This window comes from Emys orbicularis, chromosome 7 (assembly GCF_028017835.1).
Source record: "Emys orbicularis isolate rEmyOrb1 chromosome 7, rEmyOrb1.hap1, whole genome shotgun sequence".
NCBI classification, from domain to species: Eukaryota; Metazoa; Chordata; order Testudines; family Emydidae; genus Emys; species Emys orbicularis.
Window position 1 is genome coordinate 22,400,091 of NC_088689.1, and position 19,196 is coordinate 22,419,286.

The following is a 19,196-nucleotide window of genomic DNA, read 5'->3' on the forward strand; positions in this document are numbered from 1 at the left end:
CCTACCAAATCACCTAGAGAACATGCTGACTGCTTCTTATTCACCCATCCTTAATGTGCAGGGAAAACAGCTACGTGATCATGGTGGACTTAAATTTGAGTGACAGATGCTGGAGGGCTCATGCTGCCAGTACTAAAACATCCTTGGAATTTCCAAACATTAGCGATGACAATTTCCTAACTCAAAAAGTGTTGCAGCCAATGTGGGGGAATTCTTTATTAGATCTTGTCCTAACAGATAAGGAGGAATCAATCACATAACTGAAAATTAATGGTAGCTGGGGTACAAGTGATCATGACTCGATCACATTTGAAATGTACAAGCAGAATAAAGTCCAGACCAGTAATATATATATTTGGGGCCAATTTACAATACTTTCTGTCTTATTTTCTAGCCCTTTCCTCATCATTCCTAACATACAATTTGTTAACCTTTTTGACTGCTATTGTGCACTGAGCAGACATTGTCAGAGAACTATCCACAATGACTCCAAGCTCTCTTTCTTGGGTGGTAACAGCTATTTTAGAACTCATCATTGCATATGTATGATTGCACTTATCAACACTGAATTTCACCTGCCATTTTGATACCAAACTGGATCAAAACTGATCCAGCTAGTCCACTGTCCGATTCCTGACAGTGGCTAGTATCAAATGCTTCAGAGTAAGGTGCAAGAGACCCTGCAGTAGGAAGTTCTTGGAAAACCTGCCCCCAGGGAAAGTTTCCATTGGTTCCTAGCACCCAATAGTTACAGGCTGAAATGTGAGTGTATGTCTTGGTTTAAAACTTTTTTGTATTGTAACAAAACTGGGCTATTATATTTACTATTAGAACAGAATTAGATATTCTAGTTAGCCATATAAATAACCAATCCTGTTTTGAATCTTGATAAGCTGTTGGCCTTCACTGGTATCCTGTGGCAATGACTTCCATAGGCTAATTTTATTGGATGAAAAAGTATTTGCTCTTAACAGTTTTGAGTTTGTCCACTTTACATTTAATCTAGTCTTCCCTTGCTCTTGCATTGTGAAAGGGTGAATATTAGGGCTGTCAAGCGATTACAAAAATTAATCACGATTAACCGCGCTGTTAAATGATAATAGAATACCATTTATTTAAATATTTGTGGATATCATCTACATTTTCAAATATATTGATTTCAATTAAACACAGAATACAAAGTGTACAGTGCTAACTTTATATTTATTTTTATTACAAATATTTGCACTGTAAAAAACAAAATAAATAGTATTTTTCAATTCACCTAATACAAGTACTATAGTACAATCTCTTTATCATGAAAGTTGAACTTACAAATGTAGAATTATGTACAAAAAATAACTGCATTCAAAAATAAAACAATGTAAAACTTTAGAGCCTACAAGTCCACTCAGTCCTATTTTTTGTTCAGCCAATCGCTCAGACAAACAAATTTGTTTAGATTTGCAGAAGATAATGCTGCCTGCTGCTTGTTTACAATGTCACCTAAACGCGAGAACAGACGTTTGCATGGTACTATTGTAGCTGGCGTCTCAAAATATTTACATGCCAGATGTCGTAAAGATTCAGATCTCTCTTGATGCTTCAACCACCATTCCAGCAGACATGCATCCATGCTCATGACAGGTTCTCCTCAATAATGATCCAAAGTAGTGCAGACTGACGCATGTTCATTTTCATCACCTGAGTCAGATGCCACCAGCAGAAGGGTGATTTTCTTTTTTGGAGGTTCTGTAGTTTCCGCATCAGAGTGTTGCTCCACACCTCGTCCCTCTCAAATTTTGGAAGGTACTTCAGATTCTTAAACCTTGGGTTGAGTGCTGTAGCTATCTTTAGAAATTTCACATTGATATCTTTTTTGCATTTTGTCAAAGTTGTAGTGAAAGTGTTAAAACGAACAACATGTGCTGGGTCATCTGAGACTGCTATAACATGGAATATATGGCAGAATGTGTGTAAAACAGAGCAGGAGACATACAATTCTCCCCCCAAGGAGTTCAGTCACAAATTTAATTAACGCATTTTTTTTTAATGAAACAAGCGTCATCGGTATGGATGCATGTCCTCTGGAACTATGGCAGAAGCATGAAGAGGCATATGAATCTTTAGCGCATCTGGCATGTAAATATCTTGTGATGCCAGCTACAACAGTGCCATGCAAACGAACACCTGTTCTCACCTTCAGGTGACATTGTAAATGAGAAGGGACCAGCATTATCTCCTGTAAATGTAAACAAACTTGTTTCTCTTAGAGATTGGCTGAACAAGAAGTAGAACTGAGTGGACTTCTAGATTTAAAGTTTTACACTGTTTTGTTTTTGAGTGCAGTTATGTAACAAAAAAAATACATTTGTGAGTTGCACTTTCATGATAAAGAGATTGCACTACAGTACTTGTATGAGGTGAATTGAAAAATATTGTTTCTTTTGTTTATCATTTTTACAGTGCAAATATTTGTAATAAAAATAATAATACAAAACAAGCACAGTACACTTTGTATTCTGTGTTGTAATTTAAATAGATATATTTGAAAATGTAGAAAAACATTCAAAAATATTTAACAAATTTCTATTGGTATTCTATTGTTTAACAGTGCGACTAATTTTTTAAATCACGATTAATTTTTTTGAGTTAATCGCGTGAGTTAACTGCGATTAATTGACAGCCCTTGTGAATATTAGTTCCCGATACACCTTCTCATTACCATCCATTATTTTGTATTCTTTTATCATGTTCCCTCTTATTCATCTTCTTTACAAAGTAAACAGTCCCAATCTTTTCAATCTCTCCTTATGTGAGAGTTTTTCATCTGTTTTCATCCTTTATCTCTGAAGCCATTCTCTTCCTTTTCTGATGTGGAGGTATCCAGAACCAAACGCAGAATTCCAGGCGAGGACATATCATTTTCCAAATAATTTTTCATTCCTTTCCTTATGTAGCCTAATGTTTTGTTTGCTGCTGCACATTGACCACAGGTCTTCACTGAAATGTCCATGTTTCATGTCTTTTTCATAAGCAAGGGAGCTTGGAGCGTGGTTAGGACGATAGCCGGAGACTTGGGATCAATTGCCTGCTCTGTTTCAGACTTCCTGAGTGACCTTGTGGCAAGTCACTTAGGCTCAGATCCTCAACAGTATTGAAGCATCTAACTCCTACCTATTTCAATGGAAGTTTGGGAGCCTAAATATATTTGAGGATCTGGGCCTTAATCTATCTGTGGTCCAAATCTGTAAAATGGGGAAATAGTATTGCCCTACCTCACAGGTGTATTGTAAGGATAAATATAATAAAGAGTGAAGGATGCTCAGATACTACAGGAATAGGAGCCATATAAGTAACTAAAATAAATAAGGTTTCAGAGTAGCAGCCGTGTTAGTCTGTATCCGCAAAAAGAACAGGAGTACTTGTGGCACCTTATAATTTGTTAGTCTCTAAAATAAATAATTTTTTCTTCAACTGGCATAATAAACTTAGAGGAGAGTAAAGGTAAATGGGTAGTTCAAAATCATTCTCCCCAATGTGTGTTACTTTCATTTCTCAACAATTAATTTCTTCTGAAATTGTGCTGCCCATTCACCTAGCTTGTCCCTCGTTTTATTCTGTGCAACCCCACTTCAGACTTAATGGAAATCTGAAATGGGACTTCATTGCTACAAGAACTGTGTGCTGGTCCACAAGACAGCTCTCAGTCAAGATGAATAACACCTCTTTAAAATTATTTCAGAGGAGCCACTACTAACTGAAACGCTAATGATTACTGTTAAATTGATAAAATATAAAACGGAGGTAGTAGCAATATCCAATGAATGGTATAAATTCTCTCCCACTTCAATGAACTCTTTGTTAGTTCACACACCATATGCTCATAGCATTATTACAGTATAAACATGTACACAACGACCACAAGAAAATACTTTTAGGTAGCCTTATATAACTAAATAACATTTCCATGAGTATTTGTGGTATTTCCTATATTAATTAAAATTAAAAGATATTAAAGGGCAGTTAAAGTGTATATTTTTATGTATGATTATGCAAACTAGCCTCTGGAGCCTTATCTACCCACCAACATTGCACTGTTTTAACTAATTAGTTTAAAATAGATTAGATAACGTAATAAAATTAAACTGGTACAAGCCCCTTAGGTGGACTTTTAAAGCAGTTTAAGAATGCCTTACGTTAATTTGCTTAAGCTAAACCAATTTAGTTACACTGATTGCAACTTTTGTGTTTAAACAAGGGCTGCATTAGCTATAATGTTCATTCTGGTTAGTAAAGCTGATCAAAATTTTTGGATGGAGCTTCATGACAAGTTTTGAAAGAAAATGAAGTTTTAATTTAATTTGTTTTTTACAAGAAAAAAATCTCCTCCATCTCTCACTTAAAACAAAACAAAACCAATCCCAAAACTTTCCCCCTCTCTTTCTCTAGTGAAAAAACATTAAAATATTAGAAAAAATAGGGTGGCTGAGGAGGGAGTGCTTTTTCAGTGGATAAAGAGGGGGGGGGGAGTAAAAGTGGAGAAGTGCTACTTTCTCTCACTTTTCCCACACTCTTCCAGTGCAAAAAAGTTAAAAGTAATGGTGTTTTTAACCCACTTTCTGACTTTTTAACAAAAATTTCCAGGGGAAAAGAAAAGGGGACAGGGGAGACAGAGAATGTGGGAATTTTCCCAATATTTCAAAATAAAAAACCCTACAATTAAGAAAAATGAAATTCAATGTTTTAAACAAAAAATGTTGTCAAACAACCTTCTGCTGAAAAACTTCATTTTTTATAAAACTCAAATTTTTGTTGAAAAAAACTATAATAAAAATATTCCAACCAGTACTACTGTTTCATTTTAGGCTTTAAGTTTCATGTTAAGGTTTTAAGTCTACTTATATTTTTCTTAGAATGTATTACACCTGCACTACAAAAAATGAAGCTTTGTATGATGGGATCTGCATCATGGGTGAGAAAAATGTTATATTGTAACAAAAGTGCTAAAGATTTGAAATAATTAATTTTTTAGAAATATACACTTGGAAGATGAGACTGCTCCTAGAATGGTTATGAAAGAGACAAGATGGGTGAGGTAATATCTTTTATTGGACCAACTTCTGTTGATGAAAGACACAAGCTTTTGAACTACACAGAGCTCTTCAGGTCTGGGGGACAGGTCTACACTACACACTTACATCAATAAAAATCCACACCCCTGAGTGATTTAGCTATACCAACCTCAACTCTCTGTGTAGACAGTGCTATGTCAGTGGGAGAGCTTCTCCCACCAACATAGCTACTGCCTCTTGCAGAGGGGGAATTATTAAGCAGACAGGAAAGCGCTCTCCCATCGGTTTAGAGTGTCTTCACCAGAAGCGCTATAGCGATGCAGCTGCACCAATGCAAGTTTCTAGTGTAGACCTGCCCTGGGAAAGGTAACCAGCGTGTTACAGCTAAGTACAAGGTGGAACAGATTCTTAAGAATAAAGCATTAACATACATTGCGAGAGACCATTCAAGATGAAGTTGGCAATTAACACCTCTGGAGTCACAGGACAAAGGAGGGCTAGTGGGTTATTGTTGTAGGAGACATAAAGCCAGTGTCTCTGTTGAGTCCATGATTTTTAGTGTCTAGCAAAGTTATAAATTTAAGTTTCCCTGGGCTTAAAAATCATGAGAAGCCTGAGGAGTGGAGACTGGGACTGGGAAAGTAAAAAGAGTGGGACTGGAAGCAGAAGCCTGGACTGGAACAGGTCCATGTTAGAAGGGATAGGGCAGAAAAGCTCAAGCGTGGAGGAAATGACCAGAAAATTCTCTTCCCACTAAGGCACACTTCCCTCCAGTGCCTGGAATGGAACTCAAGATTCCTGAGTCTCACCATTCCTCTGTTGTCAGCAAACATCCGTGAAACATACTGGCAAAATGTGTGTCCCATTCTCCTCTAGTGATGGTCCACATAAGGAATGATAATTTACTGTTGCTATTGGTTAGTCTGTTAGATCAAGTAGCAAGGGTCTGTGTGGTGGATCTGAAAGTTCCAATCCATATCTGTGTCAATATGGTGTCACATGATGGGATTTCTGTTTTTTTTTTAGTTTGCATTTTTAAAAACCTAGAAACTTTAAAAAAAACATTATTAAGTTTTCAAAGTCAAGCAACAAAAGGTTAGAAAATGCCAGAAATAAGATTGAAATCTTAATTTGGCCCCCTTGTGTGCATGCATTATGATATATTCTTTAATTTCACGATCACATGCTATTTTTTCCACAGGGTCTCTGACTCATTCAGTACACGGGACCTGCTCTGGGACTGAATAAGGATTGCATATGAAAGAGACTGTGTGTGTAGGACTCCTGCTTCGTTTGTTGCAGAAGTTGGAAGGCGTGCAGTGAATGAAGTAGAGCACTGCAGGAAGAAAAAGGATGGCTTCACGGTTAGGCAGTTGTATGCTGCCTTGGAGAACTGGATTCTATCCCTGTCTCTACCATGCAACTTCCTACGGGATACTAGTCAAGTCACTTCTACCAAACAGATCACAGGTCACTGTTTGCCTGACTTGATGCCCTGTGGTCTGATTTGCAGAAGTGCTGAGCACTTACAGCTGCAACTGAAGTCAATGGGAGCTGTGCTTTGAACATACAAAGGGCTTTATAATGCCAAGTACTTGGAAGAATCAGGTCCTAGTCGTCTCAAATTGGGCATCCAAAATTAGTGGAAACTTTTGACCGTAATCTTTGACCTTAGTTCCATAAAATGGGTATTATACCACCCCCTCATCTCATAGGGTTATTGTGAAGATTAATTATTTAATGTTTATGAAGCACTCATATACTAAAGATATGAGTGCCATAGAGCAGCAGTTCTCAACAAGAAGTCTGGGGCCCCTTGGGGGGCTGCGAGCAGGACTCAGGGGGGCCGCCAAGAGTGGCTGACATTAGACTTGGTAGGGCCCAGTGCAGAAAGCCGAAGCCCCGCCTCACGGGACTGCAACACAGGGCCCTGAGCTCCACCACCCGGGGCTGAAGCTGAAGCCTGAGCAATTTAGCTTCATGGTGCCCCAGGCAATTGCCCTACTTGCCACCCCCTAACGCTGGCCCTGGCTTTTATATACAGAAAAACAGTTGTTGTGGCACAGCTGGGCCATGGAGCTTTTATAGTATGTTGGGGGGAAGAGGCTCAGAAAGAAAAAGGTTGAGAACCCCTGCCACAGAGGAAATTATTTGATTCTGTCGTCAGAGCAGGTTTGAATTTGTGCAGTAAATAAGACTCACTGAACAATTAGGATAAAACAAAATATAGAATAGTTGCTAATTAGGGAACAACATCCATCCTGTGCTTTGAATGAGGCAGGGTCTTGTGGAAAAAAAATAAAATTTAATCATGTAATTAAAGACTGCATCATAATGCATATGCACAAACGGGCTGAATTAAAGCAATCTTAATTCTCGATTTCCTAACCTTTGAGTACATGATTTTGCAATCTTAATGTTCTTTTAACATTTTTTAATGTAATATGCATACAAGACACTCATAAACCAAAATGAGATTGTCCATAAAGGTGCTGTACTCATTTAACAAAATCAATTTCTAAACGGGTTCAGTTATATCAGTATAATCTTCTTGTGTAGAAAGGCCTAATTTTCCTATCCAAAGGCATGGCTACATGAAAATTTACTATGCAGCAAGATGGGGTCTAAATCTACAGCATTCCAGCATGCCACCTGCTAACTGTCTGTGGACCCTGCTGATGTGCACTAAAAGTTCCCTAGTGTGCATTGTAAGTTTTCATATAGACATGCCCCAAGATGGTATATGGTTGTCAATAAACTAAAACAGGAATAGAGTATCCTGTGTCCAAGTCACTCATTTCTCTCTCAACAAGGAATTAACCTATACCATGAGTCAAACCCTTTCTTGACCATTTGGAATTCACTGAAAGTTTAATAAGAGTTAAATCTGCCATTTAATTTTACTTTGAAAGATAGTTTAAAATAATAGATAATGCAAAATGAGTGGTGTAATTTACATAAACTTTCAAAAATTCTGTCATGGATTAAAATGGTTGAAATACAGTAAACAGTGCACAGATAAATGTGCAGGCCTCAACATGGAAAGAAGTTAAGTCAGATGCCCCAGGGAATAGTATAGACAAGACTATTATTCAAAATATTTATTTACAATCTGAAATAAGGGTGAACTGCATGATGGCAACATTTTTTTGACTAAAGGAAAAAATGTGTAGTTTTAGTAGTTTCTAGGGAGGAGTTGACAAAATTAGGCAATTGAGCAAAAAAATGGCAGATTAAATTAAATGTAGACAAATGCAAGATAATAACACTCAACTAATAACAATTTAACCTACTCCATCTTACACTAAAGCTTTCTGAATTCATTCTACCTTCTATAATGTTTGGATTAAATCCTGGTCCCTTTGAAGTCAATGGAAAAGCTCTCTGTGACTTCAATAGGTCCAGGATTTCACCCCTTGTCTTTTTTAACAAACCTGAAAATGTACAGGTAAACTAAAAAGGTATTCAGGTTTTACATGTGATATTGTTATATATAGGTAAAACAAAAGTATATGGTGCAATGTTGTTATATACTGATAGGTCCACATGTAGTTGGTACAGAGTTTTTCTACATATACGTATGTGACTATTTGGTGCAGAATTATTAGGATCTGATAAGTGTGCAGGTGGTGTTTAGTGTATAAATAAGAGTCTGACATTTCTAAAGAGTACTTTTTAAATTTTAGCTTGAGGCCTTTGTTGACTATTTATTGCATATTACAAGAAATTCAGTGGTTAAAACCCAATACTTGCCTTTCCCCAAAACCTACAAGAACTCAGCCAATTAATAATGGCTTGGCAGGCAGCTGAAAATAGATGCCACTTACTTTACCTATTTATAATTATCAGGAAAAATAGTGGAATTGTACATTTGAATATAAATAGTGTATATATTTGATATTGCTCTCCCTCCACCTTTCATATTTCACTTATCTTCTTAGGCTCCAATCCTTCAAGTTACAATGTGTGGGCAGATCCCTGTGCCCACACAAAGCCCTACTGAAGTCAATAGGACTTTGTGGGCACAGGATCTACCCTTGTGTTGTAATAAACTCTTTAGGACAAGGACAGTGTCTTCATATATTACAATACACTACAGTACATAGCACAATGGGGCCTTGATATTGACTGTTGCCTCTAGACACCAGCATAATATAAATTTAATAATAAATAAGCAGAGCAGCAAAAATAGTGAACCATAAATTAAATTTTAAAAATTATTTCAGTTTTAATAATTAACAATGTTATTAGGAAAGCAGTTAAGGAAATCTGCTATTGGAAAATATATGAACTCAATATTAAATATTAAGTAAATAGCACATGGTAAGTATTCTGTAGTACCCCCTTGGGAACTTTTGCCACTCTTAGCATCTCCGGAAACAATCACAATTTGATTACGAAGAAGACTCTCCATGGAAGCATATTCACTTTCCAAAATGGAAGTTCCTCTCTTTCTTTCAAAAGTTTGTAATAATGAGATGAGTATGGTAAGCCATCAAAAGGATTATGCTCTAAATCTTCTTCACATACTAACAACTCTTCTTCGTCACCATTGCTGGACTCAAATAATTCTGAGAAGTAGTGTTTCCCTGAAGAAAAGGTTAAAAACTTAATTTCTCCCTCATATATTATTCCCAGCAATGAAGCACTGGTGCTGGAACCCTAATGGAGACCTTTATATTAATAAATCATTCATACCCTACAAACTTGAAGAAATCCATTGCTACACAGTTCAGAATAAATATTCCCTGAGTCCTCAGTTCAAAAGGTCAGAAAACTTTCTGTCCTGGGCTGTTCTATTTGACATCTTTGTCTTTTTGCTACCTCTGAAATTGTGTTGTAATATATATTTTAAAAGTTCTAAAAACCAAAACACACAGTTAAGATGGTTCCGCCGAAAGGTATTTTAACACAAGCCAATTACTTTCTGCATTTTAACAGCCTGTTTACTGAAGCCAGATAATTAATAATAGTTGGTTTGTTTCCTTGCACTGTTGTCTGTTGCTCCGAGACCAGTCTGGAGAATGATTAGACTAAGAGTGTGCTGAGCCTGACCTTTCTCACACCTGGCTGCATCCTGACTGATTGTGAATAGAAAAGTACACGTGTGATTATTGTGACTGTAACCCTTCTGCCAGTCAGAGTCGGCAGCAACAAGGGCTGGGTTCAGTATCTAGAGGTTCCTTTTCAACAATACAAAACCTGGCTCAAGCCCCCACCCAGTGACCTGGGACAATTACACACCAACCCCTGGGAGCCTCTAAGAGGCAATACTTCCCCTCTTGCAAGCACAGAGTCTGAGTATAGCAAAGAAACTTTTAATAAAAGGAGGGAAGTAACTTGGCATTAATTTGGGAAAACACTGCAAACAGGGTTCATCATTAAGGCTACGATTATGTCATGGAGGGCACGGAATCCGTGACTTCCATTGCCCTCCATGACATTTTCTGCCCCGGGGCTGGAGCTCCCAGCCAGCCCTGCCCCCGCAGCTCCCAGCCCCCGCCCTGGTGGAGGGACCCTGCAGCTGCCCAGCCACGACAAGTGACAGGGGGCTGGCGGACTCTGCAGCTGCTAGGCCACAGCAGAGGGCAGGGGACTCCCGGCAGCTGCCCAGCCGCGGCAGGCAGCGGGGACTCCCTGGGGGATCCTGCAACTGCCCAGCCGCGTTGGGCAGCCAGCGAACTCCGCAGCTGCCCAGCCGTGGCCAGTAGCTGGGGGACCCTGCAGCTCCCAGCTGCCCTGGTGGCGAGGGAACCCCACAGCAGCCCAGCCCCATGGGCAGGGGGACCTCAGAGCTCCCATGTACCACAGTGGTGGGGGACCTGGGAGCCCCAGCAGCAGTGGGTGCTGAACCCGTCTACCCCTTTTATCAGGGATAGTTTTAGTGAAAGTCAGGGACAGGTCAGGGGCTTCCATGAATTTTTGTTTAATGCCCGTGACAAAAATATCCGTGACAAAGCTTAGCCTTATTCATAATCATAAACCATGAGCAAAAGACCCACCCTCAAGTAAGTTGAGCAGTGTCCTTTTCACTCATATTCTTAAGTCCAGCAACCAAAAGTCCCTTTAACATGCCTGTCCCTTCTCTGCACCCCACTCACAGTTGTTGTCCTGGGTCAGCGCAGACGCAGAGTTCAGAAGCGCATCTGCAGAGCTCACCTCCCACCCTGGGTGGAGGGGGAGATAAGAAGTTATCTAACTCGCTCTGCTGCCCGCGCACTCGCTCGCTGTTCCTCTTCGCTGGCCACCATGCCAGCTGATTGGCACTTCGCACCTCTGCACCAGCCACCCTGCTGGCTGATCACCATGCCTCTCCGCCGGGCTTCGCTCCGATCCTCTTCGCCACCCACCCTGCTGACCGATCGCCTCACCTCTCCGCCAGCCGCTCTGCTGGGCTCTGCTCCGCTCCGCTTCTCTCCGCCAGTCACCCTGCTGGCCGATTGCAATGCCTCTCTGCAGGGTTCCATTCCAGTCCTCTCCACTGGCTGCCTTGCCAGCCGATCGTCCATCCGTCAGGATGTCTTCAGGTCCCACCACTTAACACAGCTCTCAGTGATCACAGCTGTTAGTGGGGGAGCCTCACTGCTGGTGCACACCAGACAGTCTCTTGCATAAGAGACACTGTTCAAAGCAGGTCTAACACTTAGACCTAGGTATCAGTGATTTCAGAGTTCTGCAGTGTGTAATGACTCTCAATTGAATCTAAATTAGCTCTTTTATTACATAGTGGAGAGAGGAAGGGTCAAATGGTATCTAAGATCCTTAAGCAGGACCCACCCTCTCTCTCTACTCACCAGGCTTTGGAACCCATGTCCCTGCCTAGCAAGTGCCATTTCGTTGCGGGTGAGTCCCTCAATTGGGGTATGCCAAGTACATTTCTGCTGCCCTTGAGTCACACAACAAGGATAACAACGCTTTATTACTCCTGCCCCAATAACAAGGAGACTGGGGATCCAACATCAGCCAAAAGTGATCATTTGGGCAAGCAATCCCATCATGGTGGGTGTGCCCTTGCAAACAAGATCAGCTCCTAAAGTCCTCTTCCACAGCGCATCACTAGATGTCAGGGGAGAGCTCATTCAAAACATGACTGAAGATGGTCATGTGGTTGTCCCATTATGATTAAGGCTACGTTTTAGTCACGGGTATTTTTAGTAAAAGTCATGGACAGATCACGGGCAGTAAACAAAAATTCACGGCCTGTGACCTGTCCATGATTTCTGCTATATACCCCTGACTAAATCTTGTGGGGAGGGGGGCGATCTGGGGGCGCCGCGGGTGCTTGAGGGGGTGGCCTGGCGGCCCAGGACCCCCACTGATGCTGGTCCGAGACCCAGGGGGGATTGGCGGGGCTGGCAGGCTCCCTACCTGGCTCCGTGCCTCTCTGGAAGTGGCGACATGCCCCTTGCTCAGCTCCTAGGCGAAGGTGTGGCCAGGCAGGTCTGTGCACTGCCTCCACCCAGAGTGCCGGCTTTGCAGCTCCCATTGGCCAGGAACCATGGCCAATAGGAGCTGCGGGGGCAGTGCCCGCAGGCGGAGGCTGTGCGCAGAGCTGCCTGGCCACGCCTCCACCTAGGAGCTGAGCGAGGGGGATGTCACTGCTTCCAGGGAGCCCCCTAGGTAAGCACCGCCCAGAGCCCGCCTCACCCCCTCTCATGCCCCAATCCCCTGCCTCCTCTCACACCCAAACTCTGCTGCTGCTGGGGGCGGAGGGGTGGTGACCCGAGACTGCCCCAGCAGCGGCCAGTGCAACTGGTGCAGGGGCTGCCTGAGCTGCCCAGAGGCCAGGCGCACCAGTCACTGCAGAAGTTATGGAGGTCCCGGAAAGTCATGGAATCCGTGACTTCCATGACCTCCATGACAAACTCGCAGCCTTAATTATAATGGATGTAGAAAAAAATTGTGAAAAAGCTGAGAGAGGGTTCACCTGTGATACAATTGCCATATGAAAATACCATTCAGTAATAAAGCTTTCAGTTTCAGGACAAGTATTCAGAAAACCTTTTAATTAATGCTATTTTGCAGCCCTTTAGAAAGTCAAAAGAAGAAAGGTTTTATATATATTAAAATATTTATTAAATGTGTGAGACCTTTTACAGGCTTTGGTCTATTTAGTTCTGAAATCTCAAATATATTTCTTAAAGAAGGAGCACAGATATGTCAATTGTAATATTTCAAGACAACCAGAAATTCAACAGAAAGACAAAATAAGAAATTGAAATAACTCCAGGTACTAGCACTCATTTGACTCAGTTCAACAACCTAACAGTGCACAAGGTATAAAATATTTGTCATTTGAATAAACTGATAATAGCACAATAGATCTTGACCGGGTCCTCTAAGCACTATTGTCGAACAAACAGTAAATAATGATATTTGTAAAATTCTAATTCTGGAGGTGGCCCTCTTGTTGAAAAGTCATAAACTACGTGACAATGGCAGTGTGGAAATCCGTCTGAAGCAGGCTAGAAAATATCATATTATCTAGTAGCCTTAAACATCCAAAACCCAGTCCAGACAAGTTTAGTTGCATGCTGCCCACCAAACAGACTGCTGACTGCAGTGCTTAATTTGTGCCAGGTATTGCCAGGGCTGAGCCCGGCACCTCTGGACTTGCCGCATCAGTTATGAAAGTAAATCATTGCTTGAGGCCCAGCACCTCTTTCAATACAAATTAAGCACTGGCTGACTGGTACTTAAAACTCTTGGATGCAATGACTGACCAAGTCGTCCAGTCTCAGGGTGAAGACAAATACTGATCTCCCTCCGGGAAGCATCTTTGAATGACAGAAGGAACAGATGATTTGTCTGCCCACACTTCAGCTTTGCTAAATACTTTCCACAGCTGCATCGCAGCCAGATGTGCCGCAAACTGCACATCACAGAGACATGGCTAATTCTGTATGTTGTGCTCTCCCTGAAATGTGGTATGGGATGTAGCTGTGACATGTACAAGGACTGCTAGAACCCAGTTTTCATTTTCAGCATAAGGTTGGACACGTCCAACAGTCATGCACTAGAGATCAGTAGCTTGTCCTTGAGAGGAAAAAAATGCCCCTGCATCAGATTGGCTTTTCATATGTTTAGTTGCAGCAGCCACCACTCCCTCTCCTCAAGCTCAGCATAGACCCTGGCTACAATTTAAGTTTTGGGACCAACATATTTTCTTGTTGCTCATTCAAAGTTGAAATTCAGGTTGTTCCTTGGCAAGTAAATAAAAAAAAAATCCTATCATTAATAGGCGACAGTGAGTTTAAACAAGTTTCCAGATCTCTTGAATAATGGTTTAAAAAGCCAGAAATATATCTGAAAATTAAATATTAATTAAATAATAATTGTTATGACTGTTAAGCCTTTAATAAAACAAGGTGGCAATCAGTTTACATTCTCTTTCTTTACTAATTCCACAAGTCATTAAATTTTTTAGCAAGATGGCCATTGACTGGGTATCCTTTTATATTAGTATAGAACAGAACCTCACTAGTTTGAATAAATGAATGGAAGACCCATTGCAGATGAATGACAAATTAGAGCCTGTTCCCATTGATCTCAATGCAAGTTTTGCTACTGGCTTGAACTATGTTTATATGTTGTATTGTAAATGTTTATGGTAATATTTTGAAGCATACACTGTACTAGTAAATATGTAGTATATTGATGTAGTATATTTATTTTGTAGACTTAATGTTGATATGTGGATCCTTTCTACAGCTTGTGCTATTAAATCTTTGTTGAGAACTAGGGAGAGCTTTTTGTGATAAATTATGGGGCCGTGGATCAGTGAGATGGTGCTATATTGTGTCCCTCCCCTTTTGACTGTAATAAGGAACATAGCTTATTTCTATAATGGAAATAGAAAATCAAGAGTGTGATTACTTTTCTACAATAAGGTTTTCTGAATGGACCTTTTCAGATTATATTTATTTTTTTAAAAAATTTTACTCTGTTTCTATTGAGTTTATTAAACAAAAATGACAATTATATTATTAAATTTAAAATCTTTTCAAATATATTTTACACAACTTAGTCATACTACGTGAATGGAGGAGAATGCTATGAGAGCATGTCCCCCTCCCATCCTGGCCTCACCCATAAATCCCCTGTGAAGCCTGATACTGTAGAGTTCTTGTAGGGTGCCAGAAAGGGGAGGAGAATACTATGGGCTTGCAGCCACTCAGGGTCCCTGGAATTGGAGGGGATATTCAGAACCTGAGATAGGATTTGGCCTGAACACCTAGTGTATGTCTACATAGCACGCTAAGCCTCGGCTTAGACTCAGGTTCAAACCCAAGCCCCCTTTTTGTCCACACAGAAATTAGTCTGACTCGGTCCAGGAACCACTCTTGATTTAGGCCCACATACCCTCCAAGGGGGGCGGGGGGGTCAGAGCCAAGTCCTGTGATGCAGGTCAGAGTGCAGGCATTTTGCAGTATGGATGCAGCTCAAGCCTGCATCACCAGTCTCACATCTGGAGAGTCCACTAACGCTGTCCCATATTGACCTGGTGCTTTGCTTCCCAGCCCTTCAATTCCAAAACTTGCCACTCGCTTCCCAGGAACCAGAAGCAACCCCCTCATTCAAAAGCGGCTGCTCGGGATTTAACCCTTCATTTCCATGTGGACTATTCAATTGGAAACAATACAATCAATGCTAACGTGTATTAGCTATGGCCAGCAGTAGGATGAAGTCCTGCATCAGGCACGTTGCTAGCTGTCAAGAGGAGCACAGCCAGATTCTGGTTTACTTCTGGTGTGAGACATCTGACTTCAGCCAGAGCACAAAAAATGATCATGTCTGCAAAACTATATCTGATCAGCTGGTGGCATTGGGGATTGACTGGACAGCAGATCAGTGCAGAGAGTGGTTCAAGTGGCTGAAGACAGACTACAGCAAAGTCAAGGACGCTAACAGCACCTTTGGGAACTCCCCATCTTCCTGCCTCTTTTACAAGGAATTCAGCTGGGAACTGCACTGAGCACTGTACCTCCATGGTGCATGAAACTCTGCTGAGCTGCAATAGCAACCTTATAAATGCCCACCCGCATCACAGGCACAGCTGGAGGAGAGCCAGCCACTGATAAAGGGCAAGAAGTGATACTGGAACTGAGGCTGGTGACTGAAGAGGCTGTGTTGCCAGAGGGGCGACAGCACATTCTGGGTTCATACTTGGAGGAACTATTTGGGGATGGCCCTTGGGAGCAGCCGTCATCAGAACAAGCGCAGGAGCTGGAGCCTGGTAAATTTCTGCTGCCATGTTTGTATTTATTACTATATGAATGGGAAGGATTTCCACTTTATGGACCTATTAAGTTATTAATATACAACCCTAGATTTGTGTGTGCTTCCTTTCAGGGCAGAACCCACACCATTCCCCCAGTTCCTCCCTGCGTTTCAGCCTGCCACCAAATGGGATTCAAAATGGACACAGTGAAAAAGGGAAAAAAGTAAAATAGTTATCATGACATTTTTACTAGTTACTCACTGATTGGTATATGTATGGGTTGGTGTGCCACAATTCATAACCTCACATAGCCCTCCCATGGAAAACATCACACCTTACAAATTAGCTATGCAGGCACTGTTCCTGACTGCCTGTGAACTGAGTCCCCAAAAACCTGGCTGTTATGAGTCCAAACAAAACCAGAGTGTGTATTTGGTCCACTGTTGGCTTTAATGTATGAGTCCAAACTCCAGCAGTGGGTGTCAGTCTATCTGCATTAAGAGTCCCAATGGTGGCAGTGAGTCAGGTGTTTGCATGGACACAGGGTACTTACAAGGAGGCTGTACTGTGTCTCCATGCTAATTCAACATCTTGTAGATGTCACCATGAATTTTCACCCACTGCTGGCAGGTGATGAAAGCAAACTTCTCACAGAGCAGGAACTCCAGACGGTCTGTTATGTTCCAGGACAGCGCATACTTATTTGGGCTGCCTTTGTAGCTCATGAGCCCCATCCATTCCAGTCACCAAAATAGCTCCTTAGCATACACGGATGGCTGTCCTCTGCTGGCCTGGACCAGAAGTTCACGGTTCCACTTGGGGACCTCCAGAATATAATGTTCTCCAGAGCTTACCTGCCTGACATGAACGAATGATCATAGTTTGTAACTAGACCACTCGTAAGTTCCACACTTCCAATAATCTTCCCTCCCCCCAAAAAGAGGGTATAGGAATAATTTTAATTTAATTTTCTGTATGTGTCTTACCATGATGTCTGGTTTTCAGTGCTGCTCCAAAGACGTCTGAAGTGGATGGTGTTTTTTGTGTGAATAGAATAGAATAGAATAGAATACAGCCCACCGATAAAAAGTACAGTATAATCTTTTGACTTGGGTTAATGGCACCCCTTTCATAAACTGTAAAATGTATTTTACACGATGCTCAATAATGTTCTCTGTCTCCCTCCTTTTGAGGTCCTTCCATTGCCACAGGGCAAGCACAAGGCACTAGGAGCCCGGATGTGCAAACCACCCTACTGCAGAGGAAGAAAAAAGAGAGTCTCAGATGAGCTGAAGGGAGACCTGCTTGACAAAACAAATTGGTAGATCCAGGTCCAGAAGGCCCAGCTCAGCTACCAAAAGGATAAGGATGACCACTGGGTGGAAAAAAAGACAGAGGCTGAACAGTGTGAGGAGAAACTGGCAGACAGATTCATGGAGCATGACCACCAGGTTGAGGAAGGAAAACAGCATAGCAGAAGTAGCCGTTTGAGCGATTACTGGAGCTGATGGGTACCGGACTGCAGGCTCCAATGCAACCTTCATCTCCTGCTCCTGAACCAGGGCGTCAGTCCCCTTATCACTATCAAGTCCTGCAGAGCATCCATTCTTTGGACAACTCAGGGGGTGGCTGGAGCATATCACAGGCAAACACTAGTACATGGAATGGACAGAAGTACCCTGTGTGTTAATTCACTCCGGTCCAAGTATGGCCTGTATGTGCAAAACTTGCCAGCAAGGCCGAGGACAATATGGACCTTTGCCTGTTTTTTTTTCTGACCAAGTTAGTTTATATTATTGCACTGCATGCCATGATGGCAGCTGGTCTGCATTATTGGTTATTACAGTATATAATTACCTCTGTAAAATAAAATGTTGGATTTGCACATAAGAATACAATAACAAATTTTATTATATGTAATCATCAAAGTGGCACCAACTTTAATGAAGGTCATCCCATGCTGAATGTCAACCTTTCAGAATAAAAATTTACCAACTGTCATCACAGTATTCCAGAAACTGTAAATGGCAGTACATTGCCAGCATGGATAAAATACGTAACACATCCCCATACATTTCATGAAAGTGTTTACAGATTTCATGGTGCACAATACCTACACATTTACAAAAATCTCTCACACAGAATAACCTCATATGCCATTTCATTCCTCCTCATGCATGAGATTGTGCAAATTCATTATGTGGGCTCCCAAAGAATACCTGATTTGCGTGTCTGGATCTAGCACCAGTCTGGACAGGTGTGTTGTCTGGCTCTGTGTACCAGTTCAGATATCCAGCAGGGTCCCGAGTCCACGCCTGGTGAAAAGGTTCCCCCTTCTCCTTGCAGGCATTGTGCAGAGCCAAGCAAGCCCCAATAATGCAGACTGTGTTAATGACACTGGCATCCAAATAGTTTTGAAAGTAGTGCCAGTGGGATTTCAATCTGTCAAATACACATTCTACCACCGTCCTACAGCTACTGAGTGTGTAGTTGAACCTTCTTTTGGCAGGTCCTCTGAAATCAGGGTACAGTTTCATAAGCCATGGCAACAGGGGAAAAGTGGGAACCTATAAAATAACAGTGGTAGGATGACCAGATGTCCTGATTTTATAGGGACAGTCCCGATATTTGGGGCTTTGTCTTATATAGGTGCCTATTACCCCCCACCCCCTGTCCCAATTTTTCATACTTGCTATCTGGTCACCCTAAACAGTGGGGACAGTGACTCCATTTATAACAATGTCATTTGATGGGAATAATGTCCCAGCCTCTCTATGAAGGTAAAGTCCTGATCTCCAAAACACTTTGGCATCATGTACCCTGCCAGTGCATCCCACGTTAGTGTCCATGAATCTGCCTTTGTGGTCAACCAGGACCTGCATAACAGTAGAGTGGTATCCTTTGTGGCCTATGTACTCCTT

At 41.6% G+C, this 19,196-nt stretch overlaps 1 protein-coding gene across 1 annotated transcript in view; it reads right to left on the reverse strand.

Annotated features, from left to right (window-relative positions):
- Nucleotides 1-16,099, reverse strand: part of DHX32 (DEAH-box helicase 32 (putative)) — a 50,983-nt gene extending 34,884 nt beyond the window's left edge. Inside the window, 3 exon segments of the mRNA XM_065407600.1 lie at nt 9,404-9,479; nt 9,482-9,643; nt 16,039-16,099. Coding sequence (XP_065263672.1) covers nt 9,404-9,479; nt 9,482-9,643; nt 16,039-16,099 — 299 coding nt within the window.
- Nucleotides 16,100-19,196: the final 3,097 nt, after the last annotated feature.